The sequence below is a fragment of the Lithobates pipiens genome, unplaced genomic scaffold (genome assembly GCF_037356315.1).
Source record: "Lithobates pipiens isolate NorthernLeopardFrog02 unplaced genomic scaffold, aLitPip1_a1.2 Scaffold_16, whole genome shotgun sequence".
Taxonomy (NCBI): Eukaryota; Metazoa; Chordata; class Amphibia; order Anura; family Ranidae; genus Lithobates; species Lithobates pipiens.
The window spans coordinates 460,599,213-460,624,872 of NW_027507748.1; the positions used below are offsets into that span (position 1 = coordinate 460,599,213).

Sequence of the window (25,660 nt, forward strand, 5' to 3'; positions counted from 1 at the left end):
CATAGAGAAGAATGGAACAAAATGGAATGACCATAGAGAAGAATGGAACAAAATGGAATGCCCACAGAGAAGAATGGAACAAAATGGAATGACCATAGAGAAGAATGGAACAAAATGGAATGACCATAGAGAAGAATGGAACAAAATGGAATGACCATTGAGAAGAATGGAAACAAAATGGAATGACCATAGAGAAGAATGGAAACAAAGTGGAATGACCATAGAGAAGAATGGAACAAAATGGAATGCCCATAGAGAAGAATGGAACAAAATGGAATGACCATAGAGAAGAATGGAACAAAATGGAATGAACATAGAGAAGAATGAAACAAAATGGAATGACCATAGAGAAGAATGGAAACAAAATGGAATGACCATAGAGAAGAATGGAACAAAATGGAATGGCCATAGAGAAGAATGAAACAAAATGGAATGACCATAGAGAAGAATGGAAACAAAATGGAATGACCATAGAGAAGAATGAAACAAAATGGAATGACCATAGAGAAGAATGGAACAAAATGGAATGACCATAGAGAAGAATGGAACAAAATGGAATGCCCAGAGAATGATGGAACAAAATGGAATGCCCAGAGAATGATGGAACAAAATGGAATGCCCAGAGAACGATGGAACAAATATTTCAATTAGTGAGCTATGTGAAGCTCTGCTTTCAGTGTCTGCTCGCTCTGTCCCCCTCCATTGCTGTCTGAGGAGAAACATGAGGAGCTCCTGTGTCTACTGAGTATTTAGTATGGGAGATGCCGAGCAGTGAGTGACACGAAGGTGGCATGCAGTAGTGACACTGTGCATTACTAATACACACACAGGGTAATGATGGGCGGGGCGGAGGAAGAGGAGGAGTTGTCTTCCACACTGACACTGTGAGTGAAGATACTATAGTGTGACAACCCTTCCACTCTCCTTTACTGCATCTCTACGACTTGTCATACTACAGTCCGAGCGCCCCGCCTGGAGTCTGCGCAAGGATGCAGCGCCTTGCCCGGGCTAGCTGGAGGCTGCACTCCGCTCTGTTACACGGAAAAGCCGGACACTTCCGGCCCGGGAGCTTCTGTACATCTGCCGCTGCTGGACGTGGGGCGACCCCTAGTGGACATGACACGGAAATACAGGTGTACAACAGCCTGAGCAGGAAGAAGGAAGCGCTCATACTGCACTCAGCGGCTGCAGCCACATGGTTAGATGTCTGCTTGTCATGTACCTTTCGCTGCTGTCTGTTGTATGGGGGGAGGGAGGTGCTCAGAGTTCTGCAACATGGAAACACAATCATTGGAACCCCTTGAATATTGCACAGCCTGGCTCCCAACTGTCCCTGATTTGGAGCAATGTCCCTCTCTCCTTCTCATGTGTCCCTCATTTTGGTGTGATCTATATAGTTCTATATAAAATACACTTTTTATCTTTCAAAAAGTGTTCTCCAGTGCTAAACTATTTCACCCAATGTCTAAATTGTCGCACTTGTACATTTTAAAGCCAATATAAAGTAATAGTAGTGGTAAAAAAAAGAAGGACTGAGCTTCCTTTTGTTGTTTACAAGTTAAACTCTTTTTTTTTTCTCGAAAATTACTTAGAAACCAAAACCATACATTTTCTTTTTCTAACACCCTATAGAATCAAATGGCAGTCGTTGCAGTACTTTCTGTCACACGTATTTGCACACAGCAGTCTTACAAGCACTTTTTTGGGGGGGGGGGGGAAATACACTTTTTTGAATTAAAAAATAATACAACAGTAAATTTAGCCATTTTTATTTTTATTTTTTTATATCCTGAACGATAATGTTATGCTGAGTAAAGTGATACCCAACATGTCACGCTTCAAAATTGTGCCTGTTTGTGGAATGGCAACAAACTTTTACCCATAAAAATCTCCATAGGCGCCATTTAAAAAATTCTACAGGTTGCAGTTACAGAGGAGGTCTAGGGCTAGAATTATTGCTCTCGCTCTACTGATCGCTGTGATACCTCACATGTGTGGTTTGACCACCGTTTTCATATGTGGGCGCTACTCGCACTTCTGCACGCAAGCTTGGTGGGACGGGCGCGTTTACATTTTTTTTTCCTTATTTATTTTACACTGTTTAAAAAAAAAACAAAAAAACAAATTGTGTCACTTGTATTCCTGTTACAAGGAATGTAAACGTCCCTTGTAATAGAAAAAAAGCATGACAGGACTTCTTAAAGTGGAGGGCCACCCTGAAAACAAAAAAAATATTAAAAATTACAAAAAAATATAAAAAAAAAAATGAAAAAACATTTTTTTTTTTTACTTACCAGAAATGCTTGTTGCTAGGCACTTTCTCCTAATCTTCCTCTTCCTCCTCCGCGGAGATCTTCTGTCTTCGTTGCGGCGTCTTCTGGGTAATGAGTCGCGCTGTGTTCTGGGAACTGTGTGTTCCAGAACACAGCGCGTCCCATTCAGAAAGCGCTGCGGGACTCGCGCATGCGCAGTAGCTGCGGGACTCGCGCATGCGCAGTAGGAAACGGGCAGTGAAGCCGTAAGACTCCACTGCCTGTTTCCCTTACAAGGAATGGCAGCACCGGGAGCCGAGGGACGGGTCGGCCTCGGGCGGCCAACATCGCGGGCACCCTGGACAGGTGAGTGTGTTGATTAAGTCAGCAGCTGCAGTGTTTGCAGCTGCTGACTTTTTTTTTTTGTATAACCGGCCCTCCTCTTTAAATATGAGATCTGGGGTCAAAAAGACATCAGATCTCTTATTTACACTAAAATGCAAGAAAAAAAAAATGGCCCTCGAAGAGCTATGGGCGGAAGTGACATTTTGACGTCACTTCCGCCCTACAATGTCATGGAGACGGTTGGGGGCCATCTTCCCCTCACTCGTCTCTATGCCAAGGAAAGCTCTGCTGCCAACGGCTCCGATAAGTGACGGAGGGCACTGGAGCATGGTAGGAGTGGCCCTCTCCCACCGGCAATAAAAGTGATCTTGCGGCGAATCTGCAGCGGAGACCACTTTAACTTTAAGTGGACCGCCAGCCAAAGAAGAGGATAGCTGCTGCCATAACGATATCCTCCTTCAAAGTAAGGACATATGTCAGCATGTGGTGGTCCGGAAGTGGTTAACTTTTTTATTTTTTTTGGTTAATTCTCCTTTAAGAGGTTGTGTCGGCTCCCGTGTGCATGCGTGGGAGTGACGTCATTGCGGCTCCGGCGAATCACAGCGCCGGGGCAGCAAGACCCGGAAGTCACTCTGGGATACATGGCAGTGGTGAAGATAGAGGACTGCTTCAGGGGCTTCATTCTCAGGTAAGTTATTCATAATGATGCTATGCATACTAGCTCATTATGCCTTTGCCTTGCAGGTTGCATTTTTAATTTTTTATTTTAAATGCCTTTACTTCCATTTTAAAAGGAGAATTAACCCCCCCCCCCCAAAAAAAAAAAAAATCCTATGCCTACATACATTTGTTAGTAGGTGTCCCTCATTCTGATCTCAAAATGTTGGGCGGTATGTATACCTGCCAAACATCCCAACCTGCAAAAATGAATTTCAGGGAGGTGGCGCTTGTCGTCTGCAACCCCCTCAAATGGCAAAATATTTTTTAAATCACTTTTAAATTTTTTGTCAGTAGTTTTTTTTTTTTTTTTTTTTTTTTTATATAATTTTATTTTTATAATTTTTTTTTTTTTTTCACAATGCTCTTTGGGGGAGGGGGTTGGGGCAGTGGACAGTGTTGGTAGGGCAGGGGGGAATGGTGTCAGTAGTTTTTCATTTTATTTTTTTACACTTTTTATTTTTTCCTATATATATCTATCTAGATAGATAGAATCTCATTTTTAGCCTTGACCCTATAAAATAAAATGATGGATTTTGCAATTTTTTTATACTGTATATGACTTTCTTTACTTCACTACTATGGGCTCTAGCCCTAGATCTTTTGTCGACCTAGCAACGCCCCTTGGTAGGAGAATATGAGGTCAAGGCAGTTGCCAACAGAGTGAGTAGAAGTGTGTGTCCATTGTTTTAGGTCAAAAGAGCAGGTTAGGCTTAGAAGTAGCGGGTATCAGCGAGTCCATCAGCATGGCACATCTTGACTTGGCAATATTTGCCCACTGTTCTGTGAAAAAACACTCTAAATCTGTCAGATTGCAAGGGCTTCTCCTTTGCATAGCCCTCTTCAGATCACCCCACGGATTTTCAATCGGATTCAGGTCTGGGCTCGGGCTGGGCCATTCCAAAACTGTAAGCTTCTTCTGGTGAAGCCATTCTTCTGTTGATGTGGATGTATGCTTTGGGTCGTTGTCATGTTGAAAGATAAAGTTCCACTTCATGTTTAGCTTTCAGGACAATTAGATAATCGCAGTGATAGCCAATCACAGTGCTCACTAGTTTTGGAAAGAGAAAATACTCTTTTGTGAGGAGAAAAAGATACGCTGGGAGAATTTTCTAAAACTGCAGTAGAAAAAACTCTGAAGCATCTGTGCATGGCAACCAATTGGCTTCTAGCTTTAGCTTTGACAATTAAATGTAGAAGCTGATTGGTTACCATGCACAGCAGCTCCAGATTCTGGCTGCTGCGGTCTTGGTAAACCCTCCACATTATATCCGTTTCCCCGCTAATGGAGAACTGTTTTGTAGCACTGAGATCTTGGATTAATACATTGTAGGGCAGTCCTTCTCAACCTTTTAAACACAGAGGTACCCTTGAAATTACTTTTGTGGTCTCGGGGAACCCCTGCTAAACATTACAATATCTGCAACTCGTAATACATAGTGTGATGGTCAGTGAGAAGAATGCTCCTTACACTTCACTGTGGTCACTGTGAATAATTACCCCCTTACAGATAGCTAAAAAGCTCAATAATCGGTTCCCGACCAGCGCACGCCGATGTACGTCGGCAGAATGGCACGGGCAGGCAAATGGGCATACCTGTACGTCCCTTTAAATTTGCTGCCCTGTTTACAACGGCATTTCCTCGTTCAGCCTCCCCGTGAGTCCGGTCGCGGGTCCCGCGGACTCGATCGGCGCGGGCATACCCACGATCGTCTCATGGGGCGGCTGAACGAGGAAATGCCGTTGTAAACAGCATCTCCCCTTTCTGCCTAGCAACTAGTGGCGCTGATCTCTGCTCCATGCGATTGAAGCAGAGATCATTGTTCACTAAATTAAAGCCCAGCCACCCCTAGGAACACTTAACCTCTACACTGCCACCCACTGGTTAACCCCTTCACTGCCAGTGTCATTTACCCAGGAATCACTGCATTTATATAGCAGTGATGGCTGTATAAATGAGAGTGGTCCCAAAAATGTGTCAAAAATGTCCGATGTGTCCGCCATAATGTCGCAGTCGCAATAAAAATCGCTGACAGACGCCATTACTAGTAAAAAAAAAAAAATTATTAATAAAAATGCCATAAAACTATCCCCTATTTTGTAAACGCTATAACTTTTGCGAAACCAATCAATAATCGCTTATTGCGCTTTTTTTTTTTTTTTTTACCAAAAATATGTAGAAGAATATGTATCGGCCTAAACTGAGGGAAAAAAATTGTTTTTTATATATTTTTGGGGGATATTTATTATAACAAAAAGTAAAAAAGAATGCGTTTTTTTTTTTTTTCAAAATTGTCGCTCTATTTTTGTTTATAGCGCAAAAAATAAAAACCACAGGGGTGATCAAATACCACCAAAAGAAAGCTCTATTTGTGGGGAAAAAAAGGACGTCAATTTTGTTTGGGAGCCATATCGCATGACCGTGCAATTGTCAGTTAAAACGACGCAGTGCTGAATCACAAAAAGTGGTCTGGTCTTTGACCAGCAAAATGGTCCGGGGCTGAAGTGGATAATGTCCGTGGAAATGTATCTGAAAAACAAGTTGCTCAAGGAACCCTGAGCAACCTCTGGGGGAACCCTAGCTGAGAAACCCTGCCTTAGGCTTCATTCCCACGAGGCGGATCCGCTGCCTCGGAGTCCACCTCTGTCCGCCGGCTCAGCAGGAGATCTCTCCGTTAATCTCCACTGAGCCGCGGATGACAGGTCCCTCTTTGCTCAGTGATCGGGGAGGGGCTTGTCTAGCGCCGCTGCTTGCTATGGAGAGATCGGATGAAAACAGACAGCATGCCCATTTTCATTAGATCGTGACGGATCCAGACGTAGGGCCATCCATCTGCTTTTGGTGGATCTGACTGGGTCGGATGTCAGCAGACATGTCGCCGCTGACATGTCACCGCTGACATCCGGTGCTCCATAGACCAGTATGGAGCGCCTGTTCAGGTCCGCCATCAAAACTGACAGGCGGACCTGAACGGTGTGACAGTGTGAAAGGGGCCTTAGGGCATAGCACTGAATTACATTTTTCTTTGCTGGGTTTTTGGCAAAAATACCCAGTAGGAATTAAAAGATTATTTGTTTGGAGTAAACACTATTAGATTGTAGTTTTGTCATTTATTTTGGTGTTGTAACACTAAGGCTTGAAATTCACATAGTATTGAATATACAGGAACAACGTTTTAGGTAGTAAGAATATACACAAAAGTGAATCATAATTTATAATCTTGTTTTTTTATTTCATATTATTTGTTTTATTATTTTTTTAGAAAATGCACCACACTGATTTGTATTCATACAAACCCTCCACATTTTATCCTTTTTTCTCCCCACTAGAGGAGAACTGTAAAGAAAAAGGAAAAAAACAAACAAATGGTGTGCACAGAAGGCCTAAAGGTTGCTTTATTGCAGTGATGGTGAACCTTGGCACCCCAGATGTTTTGGAACTACATTTCCCATGATGCTCATGCACTCTGCAATGTAGTTGAGCATCATGGGAGATGTAGTTCCCAAAACATTTGGGGTGCCAAGGTTCTCCATCACTGCTTTATTCTGTTGAATTTTACAGAAAAATACAATGCTGCTGATTGAGAGGCGATATTTTTCAATAACAAAAAAGTACATTTAAAATTTTTTATTTCACAGTTGCTGTATTTTGAGACCTGTTAGCAATTTATGCTGACTTCTAAATGAACTAACAAGTCCGCTTTAATGGGCCTTCTATTGCAGTGTCTCTAGTAAGAGCTGCCTGTATGGCTTCACAGAAAGCGTTTAGATTTAGACTTTGATCTGGCACATTCGTATGATCCTGATATATTAAATCCTACGGCTAATGTGACTGTCAGTGTACATTTGTGCTTGAAGTCAAAGCTGAGCTCAAGGCAATAGGATTTATGATTTCCTCTCATGCTCTCTTCTCTTCCCAGTGACAGTTCTACCTTTTTACCTTCTGCGCTCTCTTTTCATGTTAATTCTTTTTTATATAAAATACATAAAATCCCAGGGTTTAACTGTATATTTTTCCTTCCAGGTATAGCTGTGGGCCTACAGTTTATGATCACGCACATCTCGGACATGCATGGTGAGATATTCCTTTCCATCCTTCCCATCAAATACAAGGAACACTTGTATCAGACCAGGGAATTTTATAATAGAAACATCCCTGTTAAACTGTTAGTGGGATTTTAATCCCATTAAATGATTATTAGGTTGGTGTAAATGTATATATGATATAGACCCTACATAGCTTCTAGAATTCACACCAAAGTCTTTTGTATTGTGAAAATCTGGATGCATAGAATTTACTCCTTTGTGCTGCTGCTCTTATAATAAAATGCAATAGTTACCGCACTTTCTACTTGTGATTATAGTTCACTTTGGTAGTGTGTAGGGTGTTTATCATATTTGGAGCTTTAAACTGATCTATATGAGTGTGAAGATAGATCACCCTTGCCCAAGAGCAATGACTCTAAGCTCCTGATGTTCATGCACAATGTTATCATCACTGTGCTGGCCCGTGGTAAAACAATCTTTGTACTTGGCTCCATGGTACCTCCACTACCTTTAGCACTGACATTAAAGTATAACTAAAGCAACATTTTTTGGTGGGGGGGTTAGAACCCCTGTCAGGCTTTTATTGGGGGACCCCTGGGCCCCCCTTCACGGAGGTTCAGCCTCTCTTAGTCCTGTTTATTAGGGCTGCAACTAATGATTATATTCATAATCGATTAGTTGGACAATTTATTGTTTTGATCGATTATTCAGATAAAAACCTAAAAAAAAGTGGCATATAATTTAATATGTAAAGTTTAAAAAAATACATTTTATTCTTGAATATCTATATGCAGTGGGAATTAAACCCCTTTCACACTGGGTGGTTTTCAGGTTCCTTTTAGCGCTGGAAATAGCCTCTGCTAAGTGCCTGAAAACCGCCTCCCATTCATTCCAGTATGACTTTTCACACTGGGGCGGTGTGCTTGTTGGATGTTATGAAAAGTCCTGCAAGCAGCATCTTTGGGGCGGTTCGGGAGCGCTGTATGTAGTGCTCCCAAAATGCTCTGCCCATTGTTATGAATGGGCAGTGCTCCTGAAGGGCTGCTACATGGGAGTTTTTAACCCCTACATTGGGGTTAAAAATGCCCTGCCAGCGGCCAAAAAGCAGTGCTAAAACGAATGGTACTTTAGCACTAATGTGGCCATGGCCCCAGTGTGAAAGGGGTCATATAAATAACCAGCTATATGTTTAGGGAACAAAAAGAGAAGAGAAATATACACTTGGAGGTTAAATCTGGTACATATAATCAGACTCGGAGATCAATAGGCATGACAGACTCCTTTGTCATAGGCAGGTAGCTTGATGCAACCGGCCCCTGCTGTTACTTAGGCTGGCCCACATGAACAAAGTTTTCCTTTGAAAATTTTAACCACTTTCAGACTGGACCATTTTGCTGGCTTAAGACCAGACCACTTTTTGCAATTCGCCACTGCGTTGCTTTAACTGACAATTGCGCAGTCATGCGACATGGCTCCCAAACAAAATTGACATCCACAAATAGAGCTTTCTTTTGGTGGTATTTGATCACCTCTGCGGTTTTTATTTTTTGCACTACTAACAAAAATAGAGCGACCATTTTGAAAAAAATGCATAATTTTTTACTTTTTGTTATAATAAATATCCCCCAAAAATATATAAAAAAACATTTTTTTTCCTCAGTTTAGGCCGATACGTATTCTTCTGCATATTTTTGGTAAAAATCGCAATAAGCGATTATTGATTGGTTTGCGCAAAAGTTATAGTATTTACAAAATAGGGGATAGTTTTATGGCATTTTTATTAATAATTTTTTTTTTTACTAGTAATGGCGGCGATCAGCGATTTTTATTATGGCGGACATATCGGACATTTTTGACACATTTTTGGGACCATTGTCATTTATACAGCAATCAGTGCTATACAAATGCATTGATTCCTGTGTAAATGACACTGGCAGTGAAGGGGTTAACCAGGGCGTGGCAGTGTAGGGGTTAAGCGTTCCTAGGGGCGTGTTACTAACTGTGGGGGGCTGGGCTTTGTGTTAGTGAACACTGATCTCTGCTCCAATCACACCGGCGGCATTTAAAAATGGACGTACCTGTACGCCAATATGCCTGTCCGTGCCATTCTGCCGATGTACATCGGCGTGCGCCAATCGGGAACTGGTTAAGAACCACCATTCGATTTTCGAGGAGTTAGTGGGGTCAAATCAACATTAGGGGTCAAACATATAGTGACTGGAAAATTCAAAGGAGCATAATAGAAAACTTTTCTAGATTGAACAAATTTACAGGCAGGGTATGTGGTTTCGTTCTGAAATGGCATTTGTTTTCAAATTGCCTGTTTAAAAGCAGGTGAAATTTTTTTAAAAATCTTGTATATTCCTGTCCAAAAATTGAAATGTGTATGGCCACCATAAGACATTTAGCAGCAGCATGCTTTTATTTATTTTATCTTTTTATCATGATGGGGTTACAAAAACAAATTTAGCCTTTTATAGTATAAAAAACGCTTATTATCACTACTATAAGGGGTTAATTTATACTGTGAAACAGCATAAAACCTTTTGTATTAAGTTAGTACTCAAGGCTGAGACTTTTTTGCATGGATATAATCTTTTTAAATATAATGCACAATACTAAAAAAAGGAATAAAAATTTACTTTTTACACAAAAATTAATACATTTTTACTTTAAATGTAATTGTAACGCCTTCTGTGGCCTCTGGTCTATCAGCCTCCACCTTATCTGGGTTCAGATGCTGATTTTTCTCTGCACAAAGCCCTTAAAGAGGAAGTAAACCCTGATGAGTTTACTTTCTCTTTCATTCCCTGTAAAGGCAAAGCATAATGGACTACTATGCATCGCATAGTAGTCCATTATGTGTCACTTACCTGACACAGGAGCCAGCGAAGTCACCGCTGTCCCCTGTAGTTCCGAGCATCCATCTTCTTGGTGGGTCTCGTTGCTCCGGAGCAGCGATGACGTCACTCCCGCGCATGCGCACGGGAGCCGAGACTCGCGGCATTGCCGTCATCGACGATGCCCCGCTCAGTGCACCTGCGCGCCGCTGTCTACGGCGCATGCGCCGTAGATATCGGTGCCCGTCTTCGGGCAAATATCTCCTAAACCATATAGGTTTGGGAGATATTTCTTGGACCTACAGGTAAGCCTTAATCTAGGCTTACCTGTAGGTCAAAGTGGTTTGTAAAGGTTTACAACCACTTTAAAGTGTAAATGTTGGATTATTTTTTTTCAAACAAACTTGTCATCCTTGCCTGCTCTGTGTAATGGTTTTGTACAGAGCACAGATAACCCTCTTCTTGGGTCCCCCTGGCTCCTCCTGCCTTCAGAGGGCTCCTATAGCAAGCCGCAAAGTATAGTATAGAGTGCTCCTATAGCAAGGTAAAAAAACGTCTGCCTTTTTTTTTTATAATCACTCGCTTCCTTCTCCTGCCCAGGACTACATGTCCCATGAGGCATTGCTTCTCACATTCACAAGTTCTCAGGGACTTACTGACATGGATGGTGTGCTGCACTGTATTTCTTGATATGTAAACAAATAATGCATTCTGTATGCAGGCCAAAAAATCGGCTGACCAGCCAATTGATTATAAAAATAGTTGACAACTTTTTTTCATAATCGATTGTCGACTAGTTCTTTCAGCCCTACTGTTTACCATTATCAACAAAGGTGAAAGTAAAAAAAAAATCCCACTTGTCTCCAGAACCATAATAGAGGGGAAATCTTCCAATGGGGATACTAGTTCTAGTAATCCTGGTGGCAACTGAGGATTCCCTTTTCTCTCACTTCCTGTTTTGGCTATGGGACAGGAAGTGAAGGGAAATTGACACAATGGGGCACAGATGGCAAAATAAGCCTTACAGGTGTTATAACCCTCACTCTATCCTAAATGGCAAACAAAGTTGTGCCCTTCTACTTTCTTTAGCACTGCTTTCAAGTATTTTTTGTTCAAGGTTCTTTTTTTTTTTTTTTTTTTGTTCTTCAGTGTGTGTGTGTGTGTTGATTTCAAAGTGTTGCCTTTAGATCTACTTTAATATCTTTTCAGGAAACCTCTGTTGGTAATCAGTTAGAGGCTATAGCTGTTCATACTTAGGTTATTTTATTTGTAAATATCGGCTTTGATTAATATAATTGATTGGGAAAACTGGTTGAGGTTGATAACCCTGATCTTTTCAAATTAAATCTAGCTGTGGTCGTTTTTAGATTTTTTTTTATTTTTTATTTTTTTCCCCTCTTTTTGTATTTCTTTTTAGCTCCTATGTTCGATTTGACATAATTCGGAGGATTATGACCCAATTCTTTGGCATCAATGTTGTTATGGTGATGGTAATAACAGATGTTGATGACAAGATAATCAAGAGGTCTAAAGAGGTAAATGACGCATGGCTTTATCTGAGTTTTGTTTATACTGTTCTTTTTTTAGTAATCGTCATTGCTCCAGCATGTACTGTAGATTATTTTGTTTGAAATATCATTTAAAGTGACACTAAAATTTGGTTTTAAAAAACAACATTGTATTCAAGTATGTGTAGCTTATATTGCTGTCGGCTCCCTGCAAATTCCTTTTAAAAAAAAAATGTATTTATGTATTTATTTTTTGCTGTGATTAGACTTTCTGTAATGTAGCTCTTTCTCACTCACAAGATGCACTGGGCACTATGAAGTATGGGATTTGTAGTATGCAAAGAGCATACCTAGTATTCATCCCTGAGTGTACATGACTGCAACTAACCTGCACTGCTTATCCCAAACAAATGAATGCGAGGGGGGGAAAGTAGAGAATTGGGAGCGCACAGATGCTGTTAAAGTAGTTGCAAACCCTTACAGACCACTTTGACTTACAGGTAAACTTAGATTAAGGCTTACCTGTTGGTCCATGAAATATCTCCTAAACCTACATGGTTTAGGAGATATTTGCAAAAAGACAGGCACCGCTGTCTACGGCACATGCGGTATGCCGTTAGTGGCGGCTCCCGTGGCGCATGCCCAGGAGTGACGTCATCACTCCTCCGGTGCTGTGAGTGGCTGGAGCAGCGATACCCGGAAGAAGATGGACGCTTCGTGCTACAGGGGACAGTGGTGACATTGCTAGCTCCTGTGTCAGGTAAGTGACACATAACGGGCTACTATGCGATGCATAGTACCCCATTATGCTTTACCTTTGCAGGGAGACAAAGAGGAAGTAAACCCATTAGGGTTTACTTCCTCTTTAAAAGGAGGCATTAAAACACAGTAAGTAGTTGATGTGTACGGATCATTTTTAGAGAATACGGATATTGTTTAGTGTCAACTTTAAGTACAGCCAGCATTCGGGGGGATCTTTTTGCAGAACGTCCATTCCTGAATGAAGTTTTCTATTGTGATGTTTTGTTGTGAATCCTCCTTACAACTCTTCTGTAGTTGGTGTTTAAATTATAATACAGGAGCCTGCTGACTTTTGGTGTTAGGTTTAGGGTGAGCATGCTGTAGCATCTGTGGAGTCCAAGTGTTATTAGACATCTCCTGATTTAAAATCTGTCACTCTTGCTCTCAAATCTGAATTGCTGCCTTACCCCACTGGAACTGTTGCTGAGTCTGTGTATATGTAAAACCTTATAACTTTGGGACTGTGGACTAATACTTGTGATCCTTTTACATGTGTGACAACTGGCAGATTTTGCAAATTATAGTGGCTGTAAAGGCACAGGGTTTTTTACCTTCATGCATTCTTTACATGAAGGTAAAAAATCTGTGTGAAGCAGCCCCCCAATACTTACCTGAGCCACCTCTCAATCCAGCGATTTCCATGAGAGCCTTGCCTCTCCAGGGACTAGCAGTCCTAAATTGGCTTTTGGCAGCAGCGGAAGCCATTGGCTCCCACTGCTGTCAATCAGGAGACAACGTGGGCGGGGCCAAGCCACAGCTACGTGTGTTAATAGACACACAGAGCCGTGGCTCGGGAGTGTGCATGCTTGGGTTTCTCCCCCACAGCAAGCTGCTTGCTGTGGGGGCACCTGGTAGGACGGAGGAACCAGGAGCACCAGTGTGGGACACGAGAAGAGGAGGAGCTGGGTTGCTTGGTGCAAAACCATGGCAGAGAGCAGGTAAGTATAACATCACTTTTTTTTTTTTTTTAATAACAAAGGCTTTAATATCTCATGAACATGAGTAACTGAGAAAATTAATAATCATTTATGTAAGAATTCACCAGTGGCAATTGGGTGCAATACAAAAGGTATACCTGTTGACACGTCATACTGGTGTTACTCACGCATCCAATAAACAAATCATGTGCTTGACCCAGGATTCATAGGAGGACAGCACTTCCTCCATCCTGACCTGCTCTACCTGCTGCTACAGCTGGGCTCCCCAGGCTCCCAGCCACGCTGTAAGGGGACTCTGATGTAAGAGTGGACTCTGATGAGTACCCTTAACTAAAATGGGGCTCTGATGGAAACTCTCATGAAAAGGGTGACATTAATAAGGACCCTGATGTAAGTAGAACACTTATGGACCTAAATTTATATGGAATTTCTTTGCTTTGTTTTTCTGAAACGCCTTCTCTGTTTTTCTGAATCAGATCATTCTGATTATATAAAGAATAAAATAAAAACTCCATGTAAAACATATTCATTCATTTATAAAACATTTTTTTTTTCTGTCTGCAAATTATTGTAAAATATGTTGTGGCCCTTGTACTGAAAGCTTTAGAGACCCTGGCATTAAATATATATAATATATATAATATGCAGTGCGCCTACTTATTCAGTCTGTGAACTTAATAGGTGACTCAAGGTTTGCTTCTCTTTGGGAGTAAAAAAAACTTTAAATGACTTTTTCAAGTAGCCTAATTTAAAATGCTAGGTGCTTCAGCTATTGAACATACAATCTGAACCAAATACATTGCTAGTAATCCTGAGCACAGATTTACATTATATTTTACTGACAGACATTTTTGGATGCAACACAGGTTGTCACCTGAGAAAGAAGATGAAGCAACTATATTATAATTTGCATGGGTACAAAAAAAGCTACAACATCCTGAACAGAGCAATGAGTAGGCATTGTGTGGATAGATCACACAGCTATATATATAATGAATAACTTTTATACCTCATAGTTTGTTGTATTGGATATATTGAATTCCTCCTCCCCCCTTTTTTATTTATTTATTTATTTAATTCTTTCCTTACCATGGCCCCAGTCTTAACACCTGAGTTATATTTGACTGTCTCCCTGTACCCATCCCTCTCGTTGTCAATGTATATTTTAAAACTGAAAGTGGAAATTTACTAACTAAGCCTAATCTTACCCTATAGAGAAAATATCTATACTTGCCTGTTCTGCAGCCACTCCGATCTGGTCTCACGTTGAGCTGTCAGCGGCGGCTTCAGTGTGTAGGAGTGTGCAGGAGAGAGAGCTGACAATGGAAGCCTCATAGTAACTCTATGGGTGATGTCACTTCCCAGGCATTTCACAGGAGTTGTCGACTCTCCTGCACACAAAAGCCACTGCTGGAGACCAGACATGAACGGCTGCAGAACAGGTAAGTATGATTTTTTTTTTTTTTCCTTTTTACAGGGTTAGATTAGGTTTAGAATGTGGCAGAGAGTAGGTTTAGCGTTTTGACTAAATTTCCACTTTAAAATTTTGAAATATGCTTTAAAGAGGAAGTAAACCCTTACAAACCACTTTGACCTACAGGTAAGCCTAGATTAAGGCTTACCTGTAGGTCCAAGAAATATCTCCTAAACCTATATGGTTTAGGAGATATTTGGCCGAAAACAGGCACCGCTGTCTACGGCGCATGCGCCGTAGACAGCGGCGCGCAGGCGCACTAAACGCGGCAGTTCCAAGAATGGAGCTGCCGCATTTGTCGACTCCCGTGCGCATGCGCAGGAGTGAAGTCATCGCGGCTTTGCCGAATGACAGCGGCGGAGCTGCGAGACGCCACTCCCGTGCCCATGCGCGGGAGTGACGTCATCGCGGCTTCGCTGCTGTCATTCGGCGGAGCTGCGAGACGCCACAAGCAAGATGGATGCGGCGGACTACAGGGGACAGCGGCGACTTCGCTGGCTCCTGTGTCAGGTAAGTGACACATAATGGGCTACTATGCGATGCATAGTAGTCCATTATGCTTTACCTTTGCAGGGAAAAAAAGAGGAAGTAAACTCATCGGGGTTTACTTCCTCTTTAACAAAGAGAGTGATGGGTACAGGGAGATGTTCAAATATAATAGATAAGGGGGGAAGAATGGGGGGAGGGGGGACAGGAAGTAAAAAGTAGACAGGAAAGATGGACCAAAAAAGAGGGGACCAAGCCTGAACCCCTGGGGGACATAAAGTAGAAAGGGCACATTCTTGATTTTCTGGACCTTGGACATCTACATACTCTACCCAATGATGGAGGCTATGGCGACCTCCACTGACATTATGAAAGGCTAAGTGAAGGTTATGCTTCACCTCACGTGCGCTCATTTGCAGGGAACTAAGGTGGAATCTGGTCCAGGTTTTACCAGCCAACTTGGCAGAACTTGGTTCCAGACCAGATTTTGTGGTCCACTTGTGTCCACCATCGGGTGGTATAAATAAAGCAGGACTAGAGCAAGAGATTGCTCTTGGCCTGGAACTCAGGAAGCTAAAACCTGAGAGAGCTGCTTATGTGAAGTTTGCTTTGTGAGCGAAAGAAAAGGTTTGCATTATCTTTGTTTTGTGGGTGAAAAAAATGAGAGAAAGGGGGAAGGGGAAAATCTTGGGACTTTGAGTGAAGCCATGGCCTGGTAAGGTCATGTGCCTTCCATCCCTATCAATATATAGAAATATAAAAGGCGCAAAAAGGGTGGGACTTTGAATGAAGCACGTGGTTGAATTGAATGCAATGGTGAATAATAAAATATTTAATATTCTGTAAATACATGATTACATACATAAATTCCATATACATAGAAATACACACTAATCATGGTGTCATTTTCTAGAACAGTGGTAACTGATACTAACATGGGTAAAAAAAGGGTAACATGATAAGATTAGAGTCCACCAAATGTCACAATTTGGTACACATATATTGCAAAATAACATCTGCATGGCCTATGACCTTGCTGATGCCTGTCACGAAAAGTGATGGGAAAAAATAAATAAAATAAGATCTAGTAGGGCTATAGTACACAGCAGTTGGTAGCTCAATGGGTTTCGTGGCTTGGTGCCACTCATCAGGCCAAGCACGCAATGTATCTGCAAGTAGGAAATAAATGTTGGAATAAGTAAACTTGTATCAATAAAGGGGGAAGATGGATGGGAACCCCCCCAATAAATCACTTACAGAAATATGTGCAATCGGGGTTGCAATGACGGGGGCCACGGGCCACCCAAGGGCATCAATGTCAGTAGTAAGGATGAGCCGAACACCCCCCGGTTCGGTTCGCACTAGAACCTGCGAACAGATCTAAACTTCGTGTGAATTTTAGAACCCTATTAAAGTCTATGGAACTCGAATGTTCAAAATCAAAAGGTCTAATTTTAAAGGCTAATATGCAAGTTATTGCCCTAAAAAGTGTTTGGGGACCTGGGTCCTGCCCCAGGGGACATGTATCAATCCAAAAAAAGTTTTAAAAACTGCCTTTTTTTTGGGAACACTGATTTTAATAATGCTTAAACAAGCACGGGAAACATGCGTCCCTTCACAGGCATACTATACACACCCCCCAGGTACGACATTTAAAGGAATATTACACTTTTATTGTTTCACTTTAAGCATTATTAAAATCAGTGCTCCCAAAAAAACTTCAGTTTTTAAAACTTTTTTTTGCATTGATAAATGTCCCCTGTGGCAGGATCCAGGTCCCCAAACACTTTTTATGACAATAACTTGCATATAAGCCTTTAAAATTAGCACTTTAGATTTCTCTCATAAACTTTTACAGGGTGTTCTGTGGCTTTTAAAATTTGCCGCAAACACCCCAAATAGTTCGGTGAACAGGCAATGTTCGAGTCGAACATGAGTTTGACTCGAACTCGAAGCTCATCCCTAATCAGGAATTGAGGAGGCATGTCGAGCAGCGGCACCCACCATTGGCGGCAACCCAGGCAGGACTGGGCACACAGCACCCATGGTATGAACCCGTGATAAAATGGTCAACTTTTTTCATTTACCCCCAGCAATTGTCACCCCCCCCCCATATAAACTTGTCCTTGCCACATAGCACAGCCTTCACTGTATTCACATTCCCAGTCACATAGCCTTTGCATTGCTATTAATTTGCTCATTTACTCTTTCATCACCATTTTGTCACATGTTCATGCCACGGGTGCTCTGTGTTGCCCTGCTTGAGTTGCCACCCATGGTGGGTGCCACCACTGGACATGCCTCCTCAGCTCCTGACATTGATGCCCTTGGGTGGCCCGCAGCCCAAGTCATTGCGCCCCCGATTGCACATATTTCTGTAAGTGATTTATTGGGGAGGGGGAGTTCCCATTCATTTCCCCCCTTTTATTGATACAAGTTTACTTATTCCAACATCTATTTCCTACTCCGCATTGAGCTACCATGTACCATGGTACTATAGCACTACCGGATCTTAACCACTTAAGGACCGCTTCCTGCACATATTTATTGGCAGAATGGCATGGCTGGGAACAAGCACGTAGCTTTACGTTGCTTTTTAAGTGCCCAGCCATGAGCACTTAAAAAGCTGAGCTCAGTGACCGCGGGACCAGCGGACACGATCGCTGCTGGTGTCCCGCGATCGGGTCACAGAGCTGAAGAACGAGGAGAGGTCTGTGTAAACAAACCTCTCCCCATGCTTCCTACTGAGCCTGTCGCTGATCGTCTCTTCCCTTTTATAGGGAAAGATGATCAGTGACGTCGCATACCAGGCCACGCCCCCTACTATAAAAAAAACACATAACGTCATACATAACACCTACACTGCCCCCTAGTGGTTAATTCCTTCACTGCAAGTGTCATTTACACAGGAATGAGTGCATTTAACCACTTCGGTACCACGCTATTGCCAAATGACGGCATTAGCGCGGACCTACATTTCCGGGACTACGTCTATTGACGTCGTCCCGTGTACGAGCGGCCTGAGCGCCCCCTGAGGGGCGCGCGCGGCGCGCTCTGTGATCGGCGAGTCCATGAGACTCGCCTGATCACCGATCCGTGCAAAGGGGCGATCCCGACCCCTTATCACGTGATCAGCTGTCAGCCAATGACAGCTGATCATGTGATAGAACGGAGCTGGCAATCGGCTATTATTCCTCCTCACGGCCAGTAATGTAAGCGCTCACCTGCCCCCTGCCAGTGCCCACCTGCCCCCTGCAGTGCCAATTTAATAAAAGTTAGTGCCCCCCGTCAGTGCCACCCAGCAGTGCCCACAGTGCCACCCACAGTGCCCACAATCTGCCTCAAAGGTGCTGCACCCCAGTGCCGCCCATCAGTGCCCAGCAGTGCCGCCCATCAGTGCCCAGCAGTGCCACCTATCAGAGCCACCTATCAGTGCCCATCAGTCCCATCTATCAGTGGTACCCATCCGTGCCATCTTATCTGTGCCCATCTTATCTGTGCCGCCTTATCTGTGCCCATCGGTGCCGCCTTATCTGTGCCTATTAGTGCCGCCTTAACTATGCCTATCAGTGCCCACCAATGCAGCCCATCAGTGCCCACCAATGCAGCCCATCAGTGCCCACCAATGCAGCCCATCAGTGCCCACCAATGCAGCCTATCGGTGCCCACCAATGCAGCCCATCAGTGCCCACCAATGCAGCCCATCAGTGCCCACCAATGCAGCCTATCAGTGCCGCCTAATCAGCGCACTTCAATGAAGGAGAAAAATGACCCGTTTGCAAAATTTTAGAACAAACTATTAAAACATGATTTATTTTTTTTATTTTTTTGCATCTTTTTTTGTTTGTTTAGCAAAAAATAAAACTCCGAGCTGTAACTAAATACTACCAAAAGAAAGCTCTATTTGTGGGAAAAAAATGATAAAAATTTCATTTGGGTACAGTGCTGTATGACCGCGCAATTGTCATTCAAAGTGCATCAGCGCTGAAAGCTGAAAATTGGTCTGGGACTGAGGGGGGTTTAAGTGCCCAGTAAGCAAGTGGTTAAATAGCACTGATTGCTGTATAAATGACAATGGTCCCAAAAATGTCCGATGTGTCTGCCATAATGTCGCAGTCACAATAAAAATCGCTGATCGCCGCTATTGCTAGTAAAAAAATAAAATATTAATAAAAATGCTATAAAACTATTCCCTGTTTTGTAAACGCTGTAACTTTTGCGCAAACCAATCAATAATTGCTAATTTACCAAAAATATGTCGAGGAATACGTATCAGCCTAAACTAAGGAAAAAAAAATGTTTTTTTATATATTTTTTGGGGATATTTATAATGGCAAAAAGTAAAAAATATTGAATTTTTTTTCAAAATTGTCGATCTATTTTTGGTTATAGCGCAAAAAATAAACAGCAGAGGTGATCAAATACCACCAAAAGAAAGCTCTATTTGTGGGGAAAAAAAGGACGCCAATTTTGTTTGGGAGCCACGTCGCACGACCGCGCAGTTGTCAGTTAAAGCGGCGCAGTGGCGAATCGCAAAAAGGGGCTTGGTCCTTTGGCTGCAAATTGGTCCGGGGCTTAAGTGGTTAATGACAATATATTTTTACCATCACTTTTCGTGATAGGGATCAGCAAGGGCATAGGCCATGCATGCAGATGTTATTTTGCAATATATGTGTACCCAATCGTGACATTTGGTGGACTCTAATCTTATGTTAATATCAGTTACCACCGTTCTAGAAAATGACACTACGGTTAGTGTGTATTTCTATGTAGATGGAATGTATGCATGTAATCAGAGATTTACAGAATATTAAACATTTTTAATATCCATCATTGCATTCAATTCAACCACGTGCTTCATTCAAAAGCCCACCCTTTTGCTCCTTTCATATTTTTTTTGTGGGTGACTGGGAGAAGCCCTTCACCTGTGAGTTGGCAAACCTGCAATGTTTAGTTAGTGCCTGGATGGCAAGGGTTTATTTTCTGTTTTTGTTAATCTGATTTTCATGCAATCTTTTAAAATGAAACTGGCTACAAGTTAGATTTTAAGAAAAAACAGCCGTTTGGACTACCCTTTTCCCAGGGAAGGTGATCTCCATTGAGCTACCCCCCCACAGGGGATACAGGCCTTTTGTAGCAATAATCAGATTATGAGAAGGGGACTTTGTATCTTATTGCTTCTATTTAAAGAATTTTTCTACTTTAAATATAGTTTTTTTTTTTTCAAACCTAATTTTCAACCTCTTGATTGTACAGGATACAAATGGTTTATATTTTAGCAATTTCACTTTTTATTGCTTCACACTCTGTAATTGCTTTCCTCCGGTATTTTCTGCATGATGAGGTAGACATTTCAGGTAAAGCAGGGTCTTTTTGTGCATTTTCAGAGCTAAAATAAATCACAATATGATATCCTGCAAGAAGTTATTATAATATTGGTGATTTGGGATTGCGTGACTTTCTTAGCTTTAGAAATGCTCATGCTGGATGGATTCAGGGCTTTTATATAACATTACAAGTAGAGCCCTGGTATACAGTGTAGGGATCTTTTTTTCAGGGCCAATACCGATACCTATTTTTTGGCTGCCTTTAAGGCTGAAAGCTGAAATCAGATGCCGATATTATGTAGATTAAAAATGTGTTTTTTTTTTTGTTTTTTGTTTTTTTTGTTTTTTTACACTTTCCTTTTTACTTTTTTTTTTTTTTTTTTTATCACTTTTATTGCTGTCACAAGGAATGTAAACATCCCTTGTGACAGTAATAGGCAGTGACAGGTCCTCTTAATGGAGGGATCTGGGGGTCTATAAGACCCTAAACTCCTCCACTGCGCTTAAAAGTATTCAAAGCACCAAGATCAGCGTTTTTGAATACTTTATATTTTTTAAACTGGCGCCTTTAGAATGCCGGTAATTCGGAAGTGATGTCATGAGATCGCTTCAGGGTTACTAGATCCAAGACCCGAACAAAGCAATCTGCTTTCTTGTAATAACAACTGATGCAGCTACGCATCTGCTCGGCTGTTATCACAAGCAGTGGGGGGGGGGGGGATGCTCGGGTCTCCCTTTCACCCGAAGATGCCCCCCTTTCCTTCCACCGCTCCGCCCCGGAGACCCGGGCAGAAAGACGAAAAGGTGGGGGGAGGGGGGGGGCCTGTGATAACGGCTGATAGGTTGCTTAGCGGCATTGGTTGTTATTACAAGGAAGCCGCTCTAAAGAATATTATTGGGGTAATGCCTGCAGCTGCATGCATCACCCTGGTACACCCACTTGAATCAATATCGGTAATATTGGTAAGTCTGTTACCCATACCGATTCTTCAAAAAAAGTGAATATCGGCCACGTGGATAATCGGTCGACTCCAAATACATTGTCTTTTTTATCTTCTCATATTCATATATGCAAAACAGAAATGCTAGTAATTGGGCTGGCCATATACTATACAATCGGATTGTACAATCTCTGTACAATCTTCTTTAGAGACACCAAAAATAATGGGAGGACAAAACCTAGCAATCTTTTCATTTTGTATCTATCCAGACAAGCTCTGGCTGTACATGGTAGATCTAAAGGAGATTGTACAATCAGATTGGATAGTGTATGGTCAGCCTTAAGCCTGGTACACACTAGTAGTTTTTTTTAAATTTTAAACCAGCAAGACTGAACGAAAAAAAAAACTTGTATTGTCGGAAAATGTCTCTGAAATGTGCCACATCCAAATAGCTAGACAGAGAAAAGGATTAACCCCTAAGTGAACTTTTAAGGCACTCTTAGGGGTTAATCCTTTTCTCTGTCCAATGAAATTGGCTAAGGGCTTTGATCGGCAGCCGACCAACCGGCAGACCTTTTTTGGTCATGCCCCTTTCACAGAAGCCGCATGAATACTGTCGCACCAACTGCAGTACACATGAGCCAAATGTCAGCCCGTTTCTATTGAGCCAGCTGATGCTGCCTGACATTCGGCCCATGTGTACTAGGCTTAAGTCACATTCAGCTGGACTTGATCTGTGATTTTAAGACCTCCATTGTAAGATTTGTCATCACTTGCTATTCTGAAAAGGTTTGAGTAGTGTATGTTTCCTTAAAATTAGGAAAATGTCTTGTTTACAATAACACAGTGAAAGGAATTTAAGCCATTTGCTCATTACTGCTCACTTAAATTAGGAATAATCTGGATGAAGAAACTTCTTGGACTAGATATCCTATGCACTGGATAACTTAGAAATTTCACAGACATAATGCAAAGGTTTCTGCACTTTTTTTTATTTTTAATTTTTTAATTTTTTGGGAGTTTATCCTCAAAGTAAACCTGTGAGAATGGATCTATACTAGCAGGGGCGTAGCTACAGGGGTCACAATTGTGACCCGGCCCCATACTGCAGGGGGCCCGTGCAGCCCCCCTATGTGTAGGGCCTGGCGCCAGCTTTAGCAGCTGGGTGGGTAGCATTACTTACACCCAGGTGGCTGGAGGAAGGGGTTGGTAGCAGTGCTCCCTGCTCTTCTGCACTGGCTTCTAGTCTTGTATTCTCCACCTTGGCCCGTTCCTCCAGGCTGGCGCTGTCTAATGATTACATCCTGTTTAATATGGGGACTTTCCGGAGACCATCATCTCCTGCTTCTCTTACTCAATGGGGGAGGTTTGTAGGAAAGCACCCATTGGTTTAAGAATCCGCCCTCCTGAGACACCTTGGTGAGTAAGTGAGTTTTTCAGCCTCACAGTGCACATGTTCTGACGCCTAAGCTGACATACTTGAATACAGTTGCTGCATGGAATTTTAAACTCAGCACCCGACATTCATATTGGGTTATTATATATAGAGTATGCTTGCATCTTTTGGTCATGCCTCTGACGATATTCCCCTTGGATGAAACATGTAAGGCTGACTGATGCAAGCATGCTGAATATGGAATTCTGATGTTATCTACTGCTTTTTTAGATGCCCGTGTGTAACTTCAATACTGTAAGTGCACTACAATAAAATTAATATATTTTTATTTACGGGCTTCACTATGTTTTGTTGCTTCACCTTTTTGCTTTACATGTCATATGTAAACTTTTTGGACTGCTGGAGCCTGAAGTTTAATGAGTTATCCTGATTGCGTCTTTGGATACATGCATGGTGGTTGCAGCCCCTTACCACGTGATCAGCTGTCAGCCAATGACAAATGATCACATGATGTAAACAAAAGCTCAGTAATATTGACAGCGTGAGGAGAAAAAAAAGCCGATCACCGGCTTATCTGCAAGGGACATTGGTCCTGAAGAGGAAGAGGCAATTCTGCCTCATCTATGTCCACCAGTGCCACCTGCCAGTGCCCATGAGTGCCATCTATCAATGCCCATGAATGCCACCTATCAATGCCAACCAGTGGTGCCAATCAGTGCTACCTATCACTACCACCCATCAGAGCCCATCACTGCCACCTATTGGTGCCCATCAGTGCCCCCTCATCAGCGTACATCAATGAAGGGGAAAACTTACCTGTTTCCAAAATTTTATAGCTATATATATATATATATATCTCTCTCTCTATCCATTTTTTTTTAAACGTATTTATCAGCATATAAAAACTTTTAGGAGGGAAGTTTAAGGAAAAAAAAACTTACATTTAAATGCCCATCAATGCAGCCTTGTCAGTGTCATTTGCAGCCTTGCATTGCAGCCTTGTCAGTGTCATTGCAGGCTTGCCGTTTAAAAATGGCGTCGCTGAGATACAGAGCGGATGACCTGTGTATCTCGGCAGCTTTCGGCTTTCCGAGAATGGCCGAAAAGCTCACAATCAGTGGGAGATCAGCGTATAACGCACACCCATGATTTTCCCCTGATTTTAAGGGGAAAAAAAGTGTGTGTTATACGCCGATAAATAAAATATAATATATGCACAAAAGCAAACGGGGATTGCTGCACAACCACTGAAAATGTATTTGTAAAAATTACATTACATCAGGTATATTTCAGGTAACGTTTCGGGCTAACCATGATATCGCCCTTCCTCATGACCACATACCTACAACTAATAGTATAACAGATTTTATATATAAAGACACATAGCTAGCAAGTGCTACTAATCAGTTAATTCAAGTCAGCTGGAATCATTACTTATGGCAAACACTTTGTATCTCATTATTTCCACATTCAATCTATATACATTTGGAACGACTGCTGAAAACTGGTCAATAGGAACCTTCCCTAGATGAAAATATACTTGGTGATATAGTTCATCTATAAAAAGATGTATAAAACATAATCAATTAACAATCAAATTCATGTTATATATACACTTTTAGGACAAAAAAGTAAAATTTCAAAACAATCTCATAATGTGTTGTCATATTGCCCGACTTTCAGCCGACCGATCCACATATTGACGATCTGAGCACAAAAACATTAAAAAAATAAATAAAGATCAAAATCTGTATTTAACCCTTTGGGTTGCAAAGAGTCTAAGCGGTTTATCCAGTATACTTCTCTTATTTTCAATTCCAGTTTTCTATTACCTCCTATTATAATACAATTTTTTATTTTATTTTTTTATTCGGTATATTTACTTTTTTTTTTTTTTTAACAAAAAATAAAAACCGCAGAGGTGATCAAATACCACCAAAAAAAAGCTCTATTTGTGGGGAAAATTATAAAAATGGCATTTTGGTACAGTGTAGCATGACCTTGCAATTGTCATTCAAAGTGCATCAGCGCTGAAAGCTGAAAATTGGTCTGGACAGGAGAGGGATTTAAGTGTCCAGTAAGCAAGTGGTTACCGTAAATGCTGTGTATTGAAATTTTTCAAAGAAATGCAGTGAAACAAAGTCTGTCATATAATGAAACATGCTGGGGGGTATACAATTGAGTAAGGTTGTGTGACAGGGTAAGGTAACAGATATGGGTGTATCGCATAAGCTATACTGGGTAACGAACGTAGTGTGAGGCGCGTTGTCCCATACCCCAAGACATCCAGTCCGGGAGCAAGCTGTGTCGGGGCGGGGAGCAAACACACCTCATTGTGATTATGCAGTTTCATTTGAGAATAAGAAAGGTAAGCAGGTGGTTACATGGATGCGAATATATCCGTCATGGTAAACAAATGGGGAAAGTAACATTTCCCTTGAGGGTAGAGCAAAAGCTATCAATGAAAAAAAGACAACTGTACAACTAGTAACATAACTGTTATTTGGTCCCATGGAGTTCAGATGTTCGTGTCATGTCGACAAGTGGTTAGCAGTGTGGGTGATGTTTGAGCGGCTCGTTTTTTTCAG

General features: G+C 41.8%; 1 protein-coding gene across 1 annotated transcript in view; it reads left to right on the top strand.

Moving 5' to 3' along the window:
- The first annotated feature begins 851 nt into the window (after positions 1-851).
- CARS2 (cysteinyl-tRNA synthetase 2, mitochondrial) overlaps positions 852-25,660 on the top strand; it is a 127,923-nt gene continuing 103,114 nt past the window's right edge. The window contains exons 1-3 of the mRNA XM_077482888.1: positions 852-1,198; positions 7,339-7,389; positions 11,619-11,736. Of these exons, the coding sequence (XP_077339014.1) occupies positions 990-1,198; positions 7,339-7,389; positions 11,619-11,736 (378 nt within the window). The 5' untranslated portion in view covers positions 852-989. The remainder of the gene's footprint in view (positions 1,199-7,338; positions 7,390-11,618; positions 11,737-25,660) is intronic.